A 21,681-nucleotide genomic window follows, 5' to 3' on the forward strand; every position below is an offset into this window, starting at 1 on the left:
TATCTTAGTGAGTTTAAAACAGGTAACATTTTCAGGTTTTTATCTGAAGTTTCTACACTAATACACACCAAAGTATTTAAATTCTTCCTTAATGTACAAAAACAAAAGATCATGAGCAAATTGTTGACCAAAAGATCAACTAGACAAAAGAGAGAACCAACTCTACGTAATACATACATTTCCTGTCAGAGAGTGAAAAGAAAAAATACGACTACCTTTGCTAAATCTATCACAACGTCAGAGAGCTTAGGATAGCGTCTTTCAAGAGGTTCTGTTTCCTTGATTTCAGGCAATCTTACTCCAGCAAACACAGGATTTTTATAAAACAACTCCTGATGTCTTGGAATTAAATTACCTAGAAGTGAAAACAGCACACGTCTCTGTCATTATACATGAAATGGTGAAGGGACAACTTATGTGGAGGAGAGGAAATCGTGGAACACAGCTTCAGGAGTTTGGGACTCTCTCAGCATGCAAAATCAACCAAAAATAGAGCTGTTATTGTAATGACACATGGCAGTCTTTATAGTGGCTTTGACATAGTCAACTCAAGGAAGTAACATCATTATCTCAACTCATCATTTAGAAAAATTCACAAGCTGCTATAAATAGAACTGAAATGTGAGAACACAGGTAAAGAATATTGTATAGCTTCCCAGATATAAGTACCAGTATTTTATTTCTAACAACAGAACATAATGGGTTGACCAAAACAACTAAAATATAGTCATGTAGACAGAATCTAATCTAAATAAATCAATTCCTCCCTTTATGAATTTAATTTTTAGTAAACTGATTTTACACCTGAATCTAAGGTCATATTTGAGCATTTCACTTTTCTCACAACTTTAATATGTAAACATATATATTTATGTTTCCATAAGAAATTATTGCTTATTGAATTTCTCATCTGGAAACGTAAAATCAAATAGTTACCAAGTGTTTCCCATTATTTTCATCTTCCAAGCTCTATCTCTGAACATTTATTGATACTTCAGCAAATGAAAGACTCTGATTGTCTAGCTCTGAAACTTTATCCAAAGTGCTAACAGCAAAAGTCAAAGATGGGACTGAGGTTATGGCTCAGCGGTAGAGCACTCGCCTCGCACATATGAGACACTGGGTTCAATCCTCAGCACCACATAAAAATAAATAAGTGAAATAAAGATATTGTGTCTAACTACAACTAAAAAATAAATATTTTTAAAAGGTCAAAGATGAAGCAAGATTACCTTCAAAGTCTCTGTGTCTCTCATTTTGAGAATGAGGATATTGACTGTATTTCACCAAATGTTTACTGACCAGGGATGATAATTATTTGTATTCTCTCTACATGTGATTAACTGAATGTACAAGTACAGAAAATGGACAACCTCTGCTCTTTTTCTTCTCTGTTGACAGGAGAGGGAGGTGAGCCTGATTAAGAGCATGTGTCAGATAAACCAAAACCATACTGGGTCAGGGAGACTCACACACATACCTGCATATATGATATATGTTTTCCTATTTATGCCCTACCTTCACTTAGAATAGATACCCTCTTTAATATACAAACAACTTTTGAAAACCAATACAAACACACAGGAAAAAAAAAACTTCTAGAATTTAAAATGCAAATGCATAATCTTACCTAAACACATCATAATATGATATAGCTGATCAATATCAGAATCTCCAGGAAATAGTGGTTCTCCCATGAACATTTCAGTTACTAGACAACCAATGGCCCACACATCAACAGCCCTGAAAGAAATGCAATGTGGTGTAAAATTTGGCATCCTAATATGTTTATTATATCTGAATCTATTCTGCATATTAATACTTTATATTTTGGATATTGAGAATAATAGTAATAAGCCTTAAACTATCCATAAAAAGACATTCATCTAAAGTTAAGACCTCTCTCAATTTTAATAAGTGAGATTTCCAGAAGCTTTGATCATGTGGCCTAAGAGGGAAAAAGCCTCTGAAAAGATAAAACACTATTACCTGTACTTTGTTCTAATAAGGCTCTCAGGCTTCCATTCAGTCAATTCATTATTTGTTTACATGCAACTCTAACAAGGTCATTTCATTCTTTGTTCCATAGAAAAAAGAAAAACACAGCAGAAAAAGATGATTGCTAAAGACAAATGCAATAACAGCAGGTCCTGAAGGCTAACAGGGAGACATTTTTTTTTTTTTTTTTAAATATTTATTTATTTATTTTAGTTTTCGGCGGACACAACATCTTTGTTTGTATGTGGTGCTGAGGATCGAACCCGGGCCGCATGCATGCCAGGCGAGTGTGCTACCGCTTGAGCCACATCCCCAGCCCGAGACATTTTTTTTTTTAATCTTAAAAATTAGTCATAAAAACTTAAATAATATGTTAGTTTCATTTAACATAGGAACAACTATCTTGATGTTTCTTAAGGTCATTGCTGAATTAGAAAATGTTACAAAAAAAAATGCAGCATGGCTATAAAATGTGAACTTAGAGCAATTAAGAAAATATTAAGGACATTTAATAAACTCTAAAAACAGAGAATAGTAGAAAATATTTTAGAAAGATTTCTATCAAAGCAGTAAAACTTATAATTCTCCCTTCTTTGAAGATTTGAAGACACTTGTGTTTTAAGAACATTTTGTTCAATTTATTTTTACTCCCACCCTTGTCTCATTGAGACACTACCTTGTCTCTTTTCAACAGTGTCAGACTTACCCAATTAATATTGGTCTCTTTACAAGTGATAAATATACATATTTCTGACCTATTACCAAAAGCAGACCATTTATTTACAACTTAATTTCCCCACCTTTAAAATGAATAAACCCACTCCAATTTCACAGGAATTTTGCTTGTTTGCAGTGCTGGGGGTTGAACCCAGGGCTTAGGGCATGCTGCGGAAGGGCTCTTCCACTGAGCCACACCCCAGCCCTCATGAGAATTTTTAAAGGAAATGTATCAAATGATTACAAATCATTTTATTAACTTCCCTCAACTCAAGCCTTCCTTTCAGTGTTAGAAGAATCATTTATTATATTGTAAAGATACTTTGTTTTATCAAGAAAAAAAAATTAAAATCACTCCCTCTCAGTACTGATGTCTTACTTGCCGTACTTGACATCACCAACCAAGAGTTCTGGAGCTCTGTACCAGCGAGTTGCCACATAATCAGTATAAACCTCTCCTGGAGCAGCCAAAGTCCGTGCAAATCCAAAGTCACATAACTTGACGACACCAGACTGGGAGACTAAAATATTCTCTGGCTTTATGTCTCTGTGTATGATCTAAAACAAAAAGAAGAGGACAAAATATGGTAAACAAAAATTAATTATTTACAAGAGCACCTACCATGAGTGGGAAACTGATTTTTATCCCTATAAAGAATAGAAAATAATGCATACAAATTGTTACTGACTTTTAAGAAACTGAGACCTAGCTGGGCAAGAAAAAACATTCATGCTTGAGTATTTAAATAAAATACTCAAACACAAAAAAATACTTACATTATTAATCAACAAACCAACTGGCTAATAACTAATCTCAAAACTAAAAAAACTCTCATTGAAGACTAGGGGTGGTAAGAAAAAATTTTATGAAAGGGGCAGGTTCTATAACAGGCCTTTAATACTGAGTATGATCTGGATAAATGTAGGAAAAAAAGAGCAATCCAAGTGAATGTAACAAGGAAAGCAATAAATAATAAGCCTTAAATTACCATAAAAGGACATTCCTCTAAAGTTAAGAGCTTTAACTCTCAGTTTAATAAGTGAGATTTTAATAAGTGAAATACAGAAACTGTGGTAAAATGTTTTGTTTTTTTCCCCCCAACTAAGCACAGGCCAGCCTGGGAAGTTCGAGTTTGTGTCAATATCCTGGGGACCCATGGAAGTGAGGTGACCAATATATTGTTTAAAGGTGATGCCTGTGATAAACAAGCTAAATCAGAGAGAACCACTAGAAGGAGAGAGAAGAGAAAAGGGACAAATATGAGGTGATAAAGGCCTAAATGAGGCTGGTGCTCAGAAGAATACAAAGGAGAATATATAATTTAGAAATACCTTAAAATCAAGAATCAATAGAATTTAGGAGTACTCTCAGATGTTTTATTTAAATCTGAGAATCTGCAATGGTAGTCCCATTACCGAAAGTAGAAATATCTATAAATTTTAATGGAATGATTAGCTTACTTTTAGCCACATGAGCTTTGGATGGAATGCTGAGCACCCAAATAGAGACATTCATTTGACAATTAGAAATAGAAAGAGGGTAAAACAAGATCAATGATTAAGATTTCCTGGGAGGAAAAACAGGAAAGTAGGATAGAGAATATTAATTCAACAGCTAAGCAAAACAAAGTATTAGGCTTAATCCTCTTAATGTAAGTAAACTATATTTTGGAATTTAAAAAATGTGTGTGTGTGTGTGTGTGTGTGTGTGTGTGTGTGTGTATTTGTTTTAGACCCCTTCAAAAGATCAGGATCCAAAATGGCAATATGTCATTGTTAAACATTTTGCATAAGCTAGAAACTTTTATTACCCTAGGTATCAGTGTAAGGACACAGGACCAGTTCCAAATCAACTGTACTACAGCACAAAAAGCTGAACTAGGAGTTGGGAGACTTCGGCACTAGTCTCAGGTTTTCATTAAAGCCATAGACAACTCAATCTTTCTGAGTTCCCCTCCTCATACTCCAAATGAGAGGGCCAAAGTGCATGATTATTATGTTCCCACCCAATTCTCATAATCTATGACTTATGGTAACAATAATAGAACCCAAGCATAACCAAGATAATAGGAGTAGAATTTTTACTAAAAGCTATCATTGCAACCTTAATATCATGTATGATGTAAATAAATTAATAAATTTCAGCAAAAACTTTGTTTAGGGGTCTATAAACACTTCATAATGCCTTATGCTATATGGGTCCAACTTAACATCAAGGTTGATAGCAATGTTAAGTTTGTTGTTAAATACATTTACTCAGCCTGGCTTACAAAGTATTAAAATGATATTTTTAATTTTTTAAATTCAACTGTTCACATATATGGATGTAGACTCATATGAATACCATATTTAAGAATAAATGTCTTTAAGGACTAGGGCTGTAGCTCAGTGGCAGAGTGCTTGCCTAGCATGTGTAAGGCACTAGGTTCTATCCTCAGCACCACATAAAAATAAACAAATAAAATAAAGGCATTCTGTCCATCTACAACTACAAAAAAAAAATAATAATGTTTAAAAAAAGCTGAAAAAAAAAAGAAGAAATGCCTTTAGAAAAAGGTACTAATGATATGCTAATGAGAAAATAACATTACCTATCTGCTTTAAATATGCTATTTGGAAATATAAAGGGGCAAACGCATAGAGAGTGCATGGATTTATAGATACTACTTGAACCATAAAATAAAACTTACGGATCTTGTGTATTACATGGGGAAGGGATCAAGTGCTTGATACATATTCCTTCCTTGATCCTCTTGTTAAAACACTGACTGATTTTTTGAAAAATTAGGCTTTATTCTAAGTTGCCTTTCTTTTAACTGGGTAATAAAATTTGATTTTTTTCCATTAAAAAATGGACAAATGTTTTCATCCTTGAGTGAACATGTATGTACATGTTTCTTTATCCCCTTCTCCCTTCTCCCATCATAATTATTTGTCTCCTTTAACAGCAAAGGCGGCAACTCCCCAGAAAACAATATTGAATGAGAGCTAACACTTGATCATTTATGTGTCAGAAACTATTCTTAGTATTTTACATATTGTAACTTATTTTATTCACTCGACAATCCTGAGAGTGGTGCTATTATTATTATTATTATTATTATTATTATTATTATTATTATTTTAGTTGTAGATGGACACAATACCTTTATTTTATTTGTTTGTTTGTGTTTTTTTTTTTAGTTTTATGTGGTGCAGGGGATCGATCCCAGTGCCTCACACATTCTAGGCAAGCGCTCTACCCCTGAGCCACAACCCCAGTCCCAGTGCTATTATTATTATTTCCACTTAACAGGGGGATAGGAATGAGGATTGTGAAAGAGGTCCAGGAGGTTTGAGAGGAAAAATGATATGAAATTATAATTTGAGAAGAGTTTGAGAGTAAATGAACTAGGAAAAAAAAAAAGTCTGACTACCAGGCAATACTAAATATCCCTTGATGTTAACTAGTCATAAATTAGAGATATGACTAGATAAATTAAGAGTCATAAAAGATATATGGATGCTCTGAAGTTTATGCATGGGACCAAATGGATAGTAAAACCTCCTGCCTTAAAGACAGAATGGCTCTCAAGCCAGCAACACTTTACTATACACTCCCTGAATGTGAATCTAAAGGTAGGCAATGTTACTAAACATGGGTTGATTAGTCATGAAAATATAAAAAAATGAAGGCACACAGAGGCAAACTTAGGCAGAACATTCAAACACGCTTCAAAAGAGAGAAAGCCAATGATAGTTTTGTGTATGGTTCCTCTGACAAATCCACCCTCAGTGTAAGGAATACAACTAGCTTCCTTTAAGTATTTAGGCACATTGGGAAGATACTATTCTTTTTATGAGAAGGATTAATCAGTGTCTTTTAACTTGATGCCATGAATTACTTGATTCATTGATTCCTAATATTGGTCCAAATGCCTGTACACTGATTATTATTATTATTATTATTATTATTATTATTAAAATTCATATGTTCTATTCTTGAAACAATTATTTCTCTAACTTAACTAAACTGACACTCAGTCTCCTGAGCTTGGTTGATATAAGTCTAGTCTAAGAGACAGAAATAGTCTCTAAATTTGGTTACTCTCAAAATCAGTTTTCTGAGACTGAATCATTCCAAAGTTGCCAAGAGCAGGCTTCCTAAGAAAAGCTAGACAATGTGTTGCCTGGTAGAAATTATATCTCTACCTTTACTGAGGAATTATCCTAAAATATATTTATATATATATATATATATATATATATATATATATATATGTATATATAATATATTTTTATATTATATATATATGTGTGTATATACATATATATACATATACACACACATATATATATATGTATATTGTGTATATACACATATATATACATATATACATAGGTATATAAGTATATATTAATTATATTAGTGTTATATTATTCATTATATTAATATATACATAATAGCATGTAATTATTCTAATATATGTAGAGATGAACTATTCATTATAATTCAAATACATAATACAACTACACAATAAGATAGTTAAAAATAAAGATAATAATAAGAAAACTAAAAAATTCATCAAATGCTGAAGTGATAGTACATAATTTTTTCTTCTATTAATGATTATCTTTAAATTTTCAAATTTCCTACCATTAGCATACATTACTTTTATAATCACACATAAATTTCATTTAAAGTACTTTATAAAACTGGCATACTATGTGTATAGTTATTCATTTTATACCCTGTGTCAATTTTCCTGGAGGTTATTTTATTTGGCACTCAAAAGGACAAAAGATTATTGCAATAAGGTAAGAATAGAGATATTTATACTTTCATATTTCATAACTAGTCAAGAGAACCTGAATTAACAAATACATAGAGCCTTAGTGTATGCATGTGTCAAAACTCCTTATAGAAATTAGTGAATTTCACTCAGTAAATCTTGCCCTAAAAAAAGAGCAAATATTTAAATCTAGTTAATGATATATAAAGTACTTAGTGTTGAAGAAGTATACTAATTCTGCAACTTACTTTCAAACGTATAAAAAATACAGCTTAATGTATTAATGAATGAATAAATATGTGAAAAAGTAAATACTGCAAAATGTTAATAAATGCAGAGTCTAGATAGTGGAAACATGGGTGTTCATCCTACAGCCTTTCAACTTCCCAGTGTGACCTAAGTTTTTTTCAATAAAAAGTTGGAAGAAAAGAATATGTTATGGACACATGAAAATTGACAATATCAAAGTAATATAGATCCTTTCAATTATTTTACTGGTTCAAACTTTAGTTTAAACAAATGCCTCACTAAATTAAGCGACTAGTATCTGGATAGTCAAGGATTTGCAAAATAAAATTACTTAATCATAATACTTACATTGTGACTGTGACAAAATCCAATTCCATTAATAATCTGAAACAAATATTTTTGAACTACTTGGTAGTCTAATCCTTTTGGAAAGAGTTCCAAGTCATCAAGAATTGTGTGGTCAACAAATTCAAAGACGAGGTACCATCTTTTTTTTTTCTTACACACTTCCAACAGATTCACCAAATTTTCATGCCTCAATTGCTATTATTAAAAAAATGCAAAATAGTTTTTATAAGTTTAAATTATTAGCAATTAGCCACAATCTAAAACAGATCTCAGCATATGAATAGCATGCATAAAATACATAAACAATGCATATTATAAAAGTATATTCTAGTTTTAAAGTTACAGCTCCTTTCTTCTCTCAGAGAACACAATAAAACCAATAAAAAGAAGAAATGTAACTCCATCTTTTTGAAAGTAAGATGGATCTATGACCCCCGCCCCCATCTACAATGAATGAGGTTTGATTACCACAAGTACTCAAGGTCAAACAGGAGTATCAGGATACACCAAAGGATTATCTGCAGCTACAAGGCTAACAAAGCCAGAGTTTTCCAAAGTTAGAACATACCTTCAGGAGAAAAGGACCAAAACTGAAAATATCCTTCTTTGGTATAATGTTGATAAGTTTTGTGGGTATCACTGAAAGCATCACTAAAACTGAATAGCACCAGTGAATACCACCAATGAATGGAAGGGGAAGGAGGGTTGAATAATTTAATCACACAAAAATGTATTTGCTGGAAATAAATGGTTAGACTAGAAAGCAAAACAATTCATTATGAATAAAACTAAAATTACAAATTTCAGAGAAATTAGGGCTAACAGCATTGAATTCCACACCAGGCCTATGTCTTAAGGAACATCATTGTAAATCATGACATATTCTACTAGCCTAGAACAAAATCATGTCCAAGAAACAAAGAAGAACCAATTCAAGATCTATTCAAAGATACTATAAGAGAGAGAAACACTAATTACAGATTAAGTGGCTATTCTTAAAATTATTAGGATATAGCTTTCAAAATCCTCAAGGAAAGAAAGTGTAATCCAGGACTGTAATACCCAAACAACGTGTCATTTAAGTAACAAACAATGGAGAAAATTTTTGAACATGAGCAATGATTGCATTTAGTGCAGGACAAAATATTATGCAAATTTGAGCATCATAGTTATAAAATAGAAAGCACTTTAAACTCAACAATATACAATATTACTAATAATAATAGTAAAGGGAAAAAATAAAAACAAGATGTATGTGCATTGATTTTTCTTGTCAACTGGTCAAATGATAACTTTTGACCTGAAAATTTCAATTATAATTATAGCCACAGATTTAGTGATAAACATTAAGATAAATAAGGTATCTTCTAATATAAGTGGTAGATGTGTGGGAGAGACAAGGAAACAGAAACATAACAATTACTTTACAATGGAGTATGTGTATTATAGACTACTATAATTATAAAGGTAATCAATTGTACAAAACTAAAACCCTTCCCAATTACCAAAGAAAACAGCCAATGTAAATAAGGAATTCAGAGACCATATAGAAAAGTACTTGTAAGGAATAATAAAATAGTGTGACATTATAAATAATCACTAATACTTACATAGTGCTTACTATGTTCTAGGCACTATTCTGAGCCCAAAAACTCTATGAAATAGGTACAATTATCTTGTTTTATAGATGAAGAAGCTAAAGCAGAGAAATTTAAGGAAGCTCCAAGGTCACACAGCAATTACTGGTAGAGGCAGGATTGGAACCCAGGAATTGTGACTTCTGTCGTCTCTTGAAAACATTTCATTTTTGGTCATTTCCTACTCTGTGTTCAGAACATTCGCACTATAAACTCACTTGGGCCCACAGTTGGTTTGTATGCCATAAATTTAGATTTCTTATTCTTAACCACTAAGCTATTACAATTCTATAGGGGGGAAATGGAAACAAAACCAAATATATCTGTTATATTAGAATATATTTTATTTTAATAGGTGGAATTAGTCTAACTGGGTCACAAAGCACATTCCAGATTACTGGTTAAATGAATTAAGGTATATCTATATGATGAAATAAAACACATCAATTAAAAAGAATGAGGCAGTTTTATGTCTACTGATGTGCAATATACTAAGCAGAAGAAGGTAAGATGCAGGTCAGTGGGCAAAGTCTGCTCCCATTTGATATATGCACATATACTGCCCCATACAAATCCATATGGTTGTATGGGAACAGAATCCCTCTGATCACTGTATAACATAGCACTGGTTTGCTATGGAAAGTACAACTAAATGACTGGTACACATGGGTGGCAGGGTAATCATTTAAATTTTATAGCATATGCAAGTATTATATAACAAAAATTTAAATCAGAAAAAATATGTATCAGTGAAAGTGCATACACATATACTCTAGTAAACTTAAATTTTAAAAGATATATGCTATAAAAATTAACTTGGAGACTAGAAAAAGAAGCTTGACGTCCATCAAGCTAGTTAGGAGGAACCACGTTGGTCAAGGTCACATCTACTTAGAAAGCTTGAACTACCTCCACCAATGTATTATTGCCATCAATTCTCAACACAATGACCATCCTGCATAATATCTAAACTCTGTTTCTAAAAATTGCTTCTCTGTGTTATGCCCTCTGGATTCAAAGTCCCTGGCAGAATATTCCACTGGTCAGCTTAGATCACAGGCTACAAGAAGATGGGATAAGGGGGAGATCTCTGCATTCAGGCTGTGTCATGGGAAGCAAGACACTGCACCTTACCACGACTACACACAATGAGAAACTGCATTCATAGGGTAGGAAATGGGAATGTTTTGCTTTTTCTATACAGATGAAAAAAATGACAAGTGTTCATTTCATATTACAACTGAAAATGCAGTAATTTTGTCATTCATTAGGGTTCTTACACTCTTGTATGCCTAAAATACTCTTCCCAGATCTTTACATGTCTGACTCCTTGCTGCTATCTAGGTCCCAGCTTCATGTCACCTCCTCAGTCACTCTTGAGCACCTTACTCCGTCCGTCTTATATCATCATAGCACTATATACTATAATATTATCCCCATCTGATAGCTCACTATAGTAAAACCCTATCTGGTATTTTCCTTTATTATTATTATTTTGTAGCAGGGATTGAGCCCAGGGACACTTAATCCCCAGCACTTTTTATGTTTTATTTTGAGACAGGGTAATCAACGAAGATGCTTTTCAAAGAGTTAAAGAAGCATGTTTCAGCTAGGATAGATGAAGTTTCAATTTGATTATTATCACAAAACTATTTTCTATTATTGATGATATTAACTCATTCCCATTGAAAATAAGAAAAAGCTAAATAAGTTTTAATTATAATCAATAAGCAATCATGGCATTTCATTTTCCATAGCGTTTTCTCATAAACAGAAAGTGCACTGAGATGGTCTCAAAATGCATATCTAAAGACAAATCTATTTAAAACTCAGCAGGCTGGGTGTGGTGGCACACACCTGTGATCCCTGGGAGGCTGAGGCAGGAGGACTACAAGTTCAAGGCCAGCCTCAGCAACTTATTGAGGCCCTAAGCAACTAAACAAGACCCTGTCTCAAAGTTTTTTTAAAAGGGGCGGGAGGGGAAGGCTGGGGATGTAGATTAGTGGTAAAGAGCCCCTGGGTTCAATCCCCAGTACAAAAAAAAATCTCCTAGCAGATTAGAGGCTTTAAGTAAGGTTTTAGAATTGACTTATTTTTAGAGATAATAAGTAATGCATCTTATTTTTTCTCTAAGAAATATTAAAGTAGTTGTCCACTCCATGAGTTAAGAGTGTAAAATTTTAAACATCTTTATTAAAAAAGCTTACCATGAAATGTGAAACTATAGAGAAAGCTACTCATAATAAGCCATACAGTTCATTAATAAAACAAAACACCTTTATTTCACAAATCTTATATTCAAATAGAACTAAAATTTCTAATAAATTCTGTTTAAAAAATTAAATAATAAAATAAAGCTGTTCAATCAAGATTGCACTGGCATATTTCTAGTAGAATAATACATTATACTTAAATATTCTACTTTTTATCAAAAATTCAGACTACATAAGATAATCTCTCTTTCCCTATTAAATGTAAAGTCCTTCCTGCCAAGATTGCCATAGCAGCCCCAAACCTGCAATCATTATTAAAACACAAACTATAGTCCACAGGTTATCTTTATGTTAATATTTTAAAAATAAAATGACCAGCCGAGGATGTGACTCAGTGATAGAGGTCTTGCCTAATGTGTAGGGCTCTGGGTTAGATACCTCATGTCACAAAAAAGTAAAATAAAATAATAAACAAACAAATAAAAGCAGACCACGACCTCTTTTGGTAGTGGCAGACTAAGTAACTCAGACCAATACTCTAAATGAGAATTCTTAAAAATTTGGGTCAAATTTTTCTAATTTTCTGAAACATAAAAGGCTAAGAAGATAGTTAGGATTATTGGGCCAAAATCAGGAACAGAAAAGTGCAGAACTCAAAGCTGATTTTGCCAGGAAGTAACAGATATGGAACTGAATTTTTATTTTTGTGCCCTATACAATTAATAAGCAAGAGTTAAAGCCCAAAAGCTGTAAAGGCAGGACCCCAGAAAAACTACCTCCAATTTAAGCTGGTCTCCTAAAACTTACACCCTCCAAAGTAAACATAGGTAGAAACCAATCAGGCATCACTAGACTTCACATCACCTATAATGGTTCAAGGAACCTCAAACCTTGAATTTGGGGTCTGGGGATGTGGCTCAGTGGTAGAGCACTTGCCTAGCGCGTGGGAGGTACTGGGTTTGATCCTCAGCACCACATAAAAATTAATAAATAAAATAAAGGTATTGTGTCCATCTACAACAATTATTTAATTAAAATAATTAAAACAACAACAACAACAAAAAAAAAAACAACTTGAATTTGGATTATTTTGTACTGGACTGGGAGCCCCCGCTGTGCACTTAACAGAAATCACTATCAGATAAATAAAAATAATCTCTGGAGGCAGATAATTTTACCTTAGCCTCAAAATATTTCTATAAATATCATTTCAAAAATGAGATTCAAAGCAAAAAGATAGTGAGAAGCACAAGAAAGCAAGAAACAATTAACGAGAACTTTGAACTTGTTGAGTAGATCCTGGACCGGTAATTGTTGGTATTATATAGAAACCAGAAGGGTGAAAATTTTTTTTTTTATTTTTATTTTTAGTTGTAGTTGTACACAATACCTTTATTTTATTTATTTATTTTATGTGGTGCTGAGGATTGAACCCAGCGCCTCCCACATGTTAGGTGAGTGCTCTATTGCTGAGCCACAACCCCAGCCCCAGAAGGGTGAAAATTTTTATATAAATAATAATGTTAACTAGTGAATGTAGTTGATTACTAAAAGGGATAAAAGAGGATTCTAAGGAATATTTTTAAATAGCAAATACAGAGAAGCTACTACTTTTAGGGCAGAGGGAAAGTTCCCAAGAATTTTAGAAGCACTTCAACCACCATCAAGGGTACAGTCTTCATTGGAAAGGTCCTGGCTACCACAGAAATGTGTGGTTGTCAGTGGTGAAGAAATCTGCCAGAGGATACAGGCCAGAGATGGCTTGTAACCTCTCTATAATTGATAGAGAAACTTACCAGAAAGTGCAGGTGGGCCACAGCCAGTCCATGAAAAATGCTAAGGTGAACTATCAGAACCTCTTGATATGGTGCTCTGCTCACAATTGTACCCGCCCCCAAAAAAAGCATACCAGAGTCTGGAGGAAAAGCCTCTGCCTCTTGCTAAGGATCTACAGTGTCCTTCCATGTCCTTTTTCTATTAACAAAACCTAAAATCAAACCAGCTAGCAAAGGAGAAATGTATACAGAGTTTAATTCCTATATCACAAGACAGGTCCAAGAAGCAGTGATTTAGAACTGAGACAATGAATTAATTATTGTCACAGTGCCCATGAACATGGAAGAAGAAAAGAAAAATCATATCTGGAGGAAATATCTTCAATTTATTCCTAAAAATAATCTTTCAAATATAATGTCCAGCAAAAAATCAAAGAAAAGCAGGCAAACAAAGAAAAAAGATACTATATGTAAAAAATATTAGAAAATAGAGACAATCAAAACCAATGAAGAATGACTTCATGTATTGAAATTAATCAGGTACAGAATAATAACTATAACTTTAAAAAAAGAAGTAACTCAAAAATTGGGGGAACTTTAAACCATAAAAACTGGCATAGCATATTTGGACCCAAATAAAAATCCCAGAAAGGAGAAGTATAATAACTTCTGTTTGTACCAACAGAGACTAGGTAATTAGTAACAATTTTTCCCACTGAGTACAAGCAGAAAAGCTGGACAATACATATACAACAACTACTTGAAGGAACCAGAGAGATAAGATAGTAAAGTATATCTGGCCTAGGATCTGGAAGGAGACAGAAACCCTGGGAGGTGAGCCAAGCAATTAGCGCCATCTTTTTTTTTTTTCAATCCAGGAAACATACCAATTCGGAGAGAAGAGGCTCAGTGAAACTTCTGACAGTATTGTGGGACTAAGGTAGCAGTGACTGGTGTCCAGATGGGAAGAAAAAGTACAGCACTGGTGACATCCTCCTATTTTAGGTTGGCCTAAAAGGTCCTCAAACTATGAATAAGTGTGAACCGTCAGTAGCCTGCCTCAGAAGCTACAACTCAACTTCAAATCATGTAAATCCCTTAAATGGGATTAAGATGATATTAGAATGCTAGCATCACCAGGCTTACTGGAGTACCAGTGCCCTCAAGAGCCTCAGAGAGACAAACATAATAAAGAATACAAAACTACAGCTACATATAAGAACATTCTCTAAAAGAAGCATTCAGAACAGTGGAGAAAATATAATATTTTTCAATAAATATTTCTTGGACAACTGAACATCTATAAAAAAAACCAAAACATAAAATTTGTGCCATAAAACATAATTAAGATCAATCCCGGGTGTACTGAAATGTAAACATGAAAAACAAACCTATTAAGTTTCTAGATGATCATATTGAAGAATATCCTAACTAAACTCTAGGTAGGAAAAGAACTTCTTAAACAGGACATAAATGGCACCAATCTAAAAGATTAAAAATTTAATACATTGGAATTAGCAACTTCTGTTTAAAAAAAGGCATCATTAAGAAAGGGAAGAGAAAGCTCACAGAGGACAAAAGAAATTTACAACACATATAATTAGTATATGATTTATAGTCAAAGTATAACTGAGATAAAGGTTTGAGGGGTTTCTGAGGTAATAATAAATTCTATTCTTGACCTGGATAGTAGATACACAGGTATATTCACTTTCTGATAATTCACTGAGTTGTATACTTAGGATTTGTTCCCTTTTCTTCTGTGTATTTAAAAATAATTTTTAAAAATTACTGGGCACAGTGGCACTTGCCTGTAGTCCTAGTGTCTTGGTAGGCTGATGCAGAAGGATTGAAAGTTCAATGTCAGCCTCAGCACTTTAGGGAAGGCCTAAGCAACTTAGTAAGACTTTTGTCTCAAAATAAATAAATAAAAAGGGTTGGAGACTCAGTGGTTAAGCCCCCTGGGTTCAATCCCTAGTACCAAAACTAACAAACAAACAAATAAAACTACATTGATTAAGAGTGCATGTTAGTAAGTGTGAAAAAAAAAAAATCAAGGCAGTGATTAATATCCAATCAGGATAATGTTTATCCATAAAAGGACAGAGGGTTGAATGACTGGCATAGTATATAAAAACGTCCTTAGCAATGTTTTATTTCCTGGAGAGTGATTCCATAAATGTTTGCTTTGCAATAATTAATTGAGCAATAATTATTGTTTTGTGCACTGTCTACATGTGGTCTATATTTTATAAAATTTTAAAAGTACAAAAATATAATATTCCAGGGCTGGGGTTGTGGCTCAGCAGTAGAACGCTCACTTAGCATGTGCGAGGCCCTGGATTCGATCCTCAGCACCACATAAAAATAAATAAATAAAATAAAGGTATTGTGTCCAACTACAACTAAAATATATATATAAATAATACCCCAAATGAACAACTTAATGATGGAGATTAATGACATTCTGAGGAGGGGATTAGTAAACTAAATAAACTGTGCTGAAGAATACAAAAACAATAGATGGAAAGGAAAACAGATAAGAAAAGCAGATGATTCCATATGAAAATTTAATATATATTAACTGGAGTTCCAAAAATGGAATAGAAAGGTCTGGATAATACTTGAAGAAATAACTGATAATTTTCCAAAATTAATTTTAAAAATCATAGATTCAGTGAATTCTAAGTAGAATAAAATATATCCACACTAGAAACATCATAATGAACCTACAGAAGAAGAAATTTAAAGGGAAAATAATATAAGTAGCCAGAACAAAAAGAAAACTTTAACGATTTTCTAAGGGGAAGAGGATCCAGGGATCCAGGGGCTCATGGAGTGATTGTAATGTTTTGTGTCTTGACTTAGATGCTGGTTACATGAGCTCATTCCGTTTTTAAAAATTCATAGAGATGTATTTTTATGATGCATACACTTTTCTGCATATATATTATATGTAAACAAAAAGTTGAAAGAAAAAATATCCAGACATTAAAGAACAGATTTACTAAAGAATAGAAATTAGACTGACAGCTGACCTCTCAAGAAGCAAAGTGGAAGCCAAGGGACAGAACAATGTTACCCTAATTTTGTGGACAGAAAATAACTGCCATAACTGGTAAACTAAAATTCCATACCCAACAAAAATATCTTTCAGGAATAACAGCAAAATAAAAGACATTTTCACCAAACTAAAGTGGAAATATCATGCCTGCAGTAGATTCTCACAAATGGAAATCCTGAATAATGTACTTCAAGAAGAATGTACTTCAAGAAGAATGAAAGAGATCCCAGATGAATGGTCTGAAATATAACAAAGAAGGACAACCAAATAAAGTGATCAATGTATAGAAAGCTAAATGAATCTGGATATAGTGGTGCACATGTGTAATCCCAGCTTCTATTGAGGCTGAGGCAGGAGGATCACAAGTTCAAGGCCAGGATGGGCAATTTAGTAAGATCTTATCTTGATATAAAAATTAAAAAGCCTAGGATGTAGCTCAGTGGTAGAGTGCTTACCTAGCATACATGAGACCTGGTTTGTTTGATCCTCAGCATTTCTCTCTCTCTCTCTCTCTCTCTCTCTCTCTCTCTCTCTCTCACACACACACACACACACACACACACACACACACACCATACACACCATACACACAAATCACTGAATAATTATATCTTAAAATATATTAGGGTAATGTTGAAGTGTAATGATATTAGCATATAAAATGGAAGGGAATAACCAAAGAAAAAGTTTTGCAAAATGTTTCCATATGTCTCAGAAAAGAATAAAATTACTGGATAATGTTACTCTTTTTGACAAATTTCTAGGAGAAACACTAAGAAAACAATGTGCCCCATGGTTCCTGGTTGTACTAGGGGCTCCAGAGACCTTATCCCAAAATAAAAAATAAAAGGAGCTGGGGGTGGGGAGCTGCAGCTCAGTGATGAAGTATCCCTGGTGGTTCAATCCCTGGTACAATAAATAAATAAATATAAATAAACAAAAAAACTAAAAGAAACAATGTTTAATTTCTAAATTATTAGGAAAGAAAAAGAAATAAATGTAATCAATATAGAATAAGAAGAGAAAGACAAGTATTGAATAGGTATGACAAATAATATTTCAGATATTACATTACATGTAAATGGATAAATGCTCCAATTAAAAGGCAAATGTTATCAAACAGAATAAAAAGCAAAATGTACCTATATGCAGACACATATCTAAACAAGTCAGAAAAACTGAAAGTAAAAATATAGACAAAGATATACTATGGAAACACTAACTAAAATTAAACTACATAATCTGAGTTCAGACAAAACAGACATTAAGACAAACTATTACTATAATAAACAGGATTATGTTTCATGATGATAGAATATTTGATTCAGCAGGAAGACAGATAATTCTAAATTTGACACACTGATAATATAGCCTTTTTGTTTATAAACATTAAGCGAACTACAATGAAAAGTAGAAAAATCAATAATCACAAAAGATTTTAACATATCTCTTCTCAGTTTTAGGTAGAACAAACATGAAAAAAATAAGAATTAGAAGATTTGAACAATATACTTAACAAACATGATCTAACGGCTATAATAGAATACTTTTTAATCAAGTAATTTTTAAGTGACTATATTACAAACCAAATTGCAAAAAAAAAAAATTCAAAGGAATTATTTTTATATAGCATATGCTCAGATCACAGAGTAGCTGTGCCATAAATAACAGAGGAAGAAAACCCAAAAATTTTCCACATATTTCAAAAATTTAAATATACTTTTAAATAACTCAGAGATCAAGGAAAGTATAATGGAAATGAGAAAATATTTTCAACTAATAATCAAAATTTCTGGGATGCATACTACCATGTCCATAGAGAAGATATACAGCTTTAAATCCATGTATGAGGTGGGGAATAAAATGTTGGAAATTAAAGAAGTAAGCATTTATCTCAACAAGTTAGGGAAAAGAAGTGCAAAACAAACTCATCCAAAATAATAAGAAGGAATGAAATAATAAAATTTTAAAAAGTCAAACATTGATTCCTTCTAAAGATAAGTAGAATTGATAGAGAAAGAGACAAAGGACTTTGCATAATAGGGCTAGACTGCTATCCTTAGAAAGGACTGCCTTGTGGGCCTTGGTGACTGCCTGGTAATGTAGATTTCAGGAAGGTTCTCTTCATTTCCAGAACTAATATGGGTGGTTCATTGTGCAAAAAAATTTGTTTTGTGCTGAATAAATGCTTTCCTTCTGGGAAGTTGGAATTTTGGTGAGTGCCAAGAAGAGTGCCTATGTGACCAATCCCCAGTAAAACCCCAGTGAATGCTTGCATTTCTAATGAATTTCCTTGGTAGACCATATTTCACATGTATTGTCACTACTCATTCCTGGGGGAAATAAGCATGTGTGTAACTCTACTGGGAAAGAAGCTTGTCCTAGGTTTCCTCTGGAATTTATCCCATATGCCTTGTCCCTTTGTGGATTTGGCTTTATATTCTTTATATCCTTTCACTATAATAAGTCATACCCATAAATGCAACTATGTGCTGAGGACTGTGAGTTATAGAAGATGGGGGTGATCTTTGGACTCCCCAATACAGATGGCAAACAGATGATTGATTGATAGATGGTAGATACAGAGAGAAGAAACAAATATTTTAAAAATCATCTTTACACTCACAAGGTAAATTTGCATACATAATCATTTTATTTCTTCTTATTGACAAAAGAAATTTATACTTTAGTTTGTTATAAAAACAAATATAAAAAAGTAATATTTTTCTATACTATAATTTTGAAAAAGAAACAATTCATTTTATAAATTCAGTATATACATTTACTCACCTTTAGTAACTTGATTTCTCGCATAGCAATTTTTTTAACCATTTTGTCATCATCACTTTCTAAGAACTTCTTGATGGCCACAATTCTTCCACTATCTTTATTCCTACATTTCATCACCATTCCATAACTCCCTTCTCCAACCAACCCTAGGTTCTCATATTTTTCCATTTTAATTTAGAACCAGTAGGAATTTTTCTTGCTATGAAAAACAAGACATAGAATTAATAGTTTTGATTATGTTAATTGCCTCCATCCTCCCAGCAATTAGTTCTTTCCTGCTCATTTTCCATATTACAGCAGTCATATTACTGTCTTTGGATATTTGTACTAATACAATTTCTTAGTGTTTTCATATCTAAGCTCTGTTTTAAAAAAATTCATACACATTTCCTAATAGACAAAGCAAAGGAATTAAAGTGGTTAACTTTAAATTTAATTTGCTGTCATTTTAATGAAATTCACTATATTTTAATTTAGATCAAAATATCATATAAACATTTTAGAAAAAGCACAATTCCTTTTCACTCAAAGGTGAAAAAGGCACAACTAAAAGAAAATTAAGTTTTTTTTTAAAATCAAAGTTGGAAATCTTTATGTACTTTCTACTCAATTGGAAAAAAATTGATCACAAAATAATCACTTACCAAACTAACACTGAATCTTTGATTAATTTTCCTTTACTTTGCTTGTGGGGTGGAGGGTACTGAAGATTTAACCCAGGAGTGCTTTATCATTGAGTTACATCCCCACCCCTATTTATTTATTTATTTGTTGGTTGGTTGGTTGGTTTTGAGGCAGGGTTTCACTGAGTTGCTAAGGCTTGTCTTGAACTTGTGCTCCTCCTTACTCTCCTGAAGCACTGGTATTACAGGTACGTGCCAAAGCACCCAGCTTAAATTGCTATATTGAACTTATAAAATAAGATCAATACCATCACAGTATATTAGCAGATTTTTTAAAAGAAATTAAATATTAGTATCACGAAATACAGTATTTTTAAAATCCGATTAGTGATTACCCACTGCACAATCATTTGAATTTTATGGTTTGAATTCTTATACAAATCACTATATGACATTTTCTGAATAAAGTTAACCACAAGAGAATCTTACTTGTTTTATCAATGATTAATGGAGGTGCTACAATCATTTCACTACATGTTTCACACAGAAAAAAAAAATTATTTTAGGGTTGGGGGTATAGTTCTGTGGTAGAACACAAGCCTAGAATATTTGAGGGTCCAGGTTCAATCTCCAGCAACACACACACACACACACGCACACGCACACACAACACACACACAATTATTACAGTAAAAATAGATTTTTTCATAAGGTTTGCTTGCTGTGATATATGAAAGCTATTAAATTATTACAACTTCAGAGTTAAATTGAGGTTTTTAAATTTAGTTTTGTCATCTGATTATAAAGTTAAATTTCAGAAGATTAAAAAGTACTGCTCCAAATTCCAATGAAGTTTCAATAGTTTGGAGAGAAAAAGCAGTCTTTCAGTAACTTCATATTCAAGTGATGATTCATAGGTGAATTATTAAAGCCTTGATAAAAAAAAACAGGCATTCATAAGCTTTGAAAGGAAAAAAATGCTTGCCTGTTATATTGTGTACTTAGGGCAATCTAAAATAAATTTTCCCAAATTGTTGTGGTAATGTTTTACTGACTTCTTTACAGATGGCAAAGACAAAACATATATTCTCTTTGCTTTGGAAAACCTTGATAATCCAATGTAAATAATAAATTTTCAGCACTTGACATTTAAGTTTGAGGTTAGATTATATACATTGTGTGTATGTGTGTGTGCACGCATGTGTGTGTGTTTGTGTACGTATGTGTGTGCACGTACTGCTGGGAATAGAACCCAGGGCCTCCAGCTTGCTAAGTGATACTTTACCTCTGAGCTTACAATCCCTAGCTCCCATTATATACATATTTTTAATGTAAACATAAATGGAGAACCAGAAGATTGGCCTTTGAGGGGTAAAAATGAAAACAATCCCAATCGACTCCAACTCAAATGCTGTCATTAATTTTACTACCAGTTTTGATAGTAGATTCTACTACAAACTACAGAGCAGGGTCCCAGACACTGACTTTCCATAAG

General features: G+C 32.8%; 1 protein-coding gene across 1 annotated transcript in view; it reads right to left on the reverse strand.

Moving 5' to 3' along the window:
* Cdkl2 (cyclin dependent kinase like 2) overlaps nucleotides 1–21,681 on the reverse strand; it is a 35,866-nt gene that overhangs the window by 13,112 nt on the left and 1,073 nt on the right. The window contains exons 2-6 of the mRNA XM_027939813.2: nucleotides 19,564–19,762; nucleotides 8,085–8,279; nucleotides 3,095–3,273; nucleotides 1,631–1,743; nucleotides 216–355 (exon numbers count right to left, since the gene is read on the reverse strand). Coding sequence (XP_027795614.1) covers nucleotides 216–355; nucleotides 1,631–1,743; nucleotides 3,095–3,273; nucleotides 8,085–8,279; nucleotides 19,564–19,731 — 795 coding nt within the window. The 5' untranslated portion in view covers nucleotides 19,732–19,762. The remainder of the gene's footprint in view (nucleotides 1–215; nucleotides 356–1,630; nucleotides 1,744–3,094; nucleotides 3,274–8,084; nucleotides 8,280–19,563; nucleotides 19,763–21,681) is intronic.

The sequence above is a fragment of the Marmota flaviventris genome, chromosome 7 (genome assembly GCF_047511675.1).
Source record: "Marmota flaviventris isolate mMarFla1 chromosome 7, mMarFla1.hap1, whole genome shotgun sequence".
Taxonomy (NCBI): Eukaryota; Metazoa; Chordata; class Mammalia; order Rodentia; family Sciuridae; genus Marmota; species Marmota flaviventris.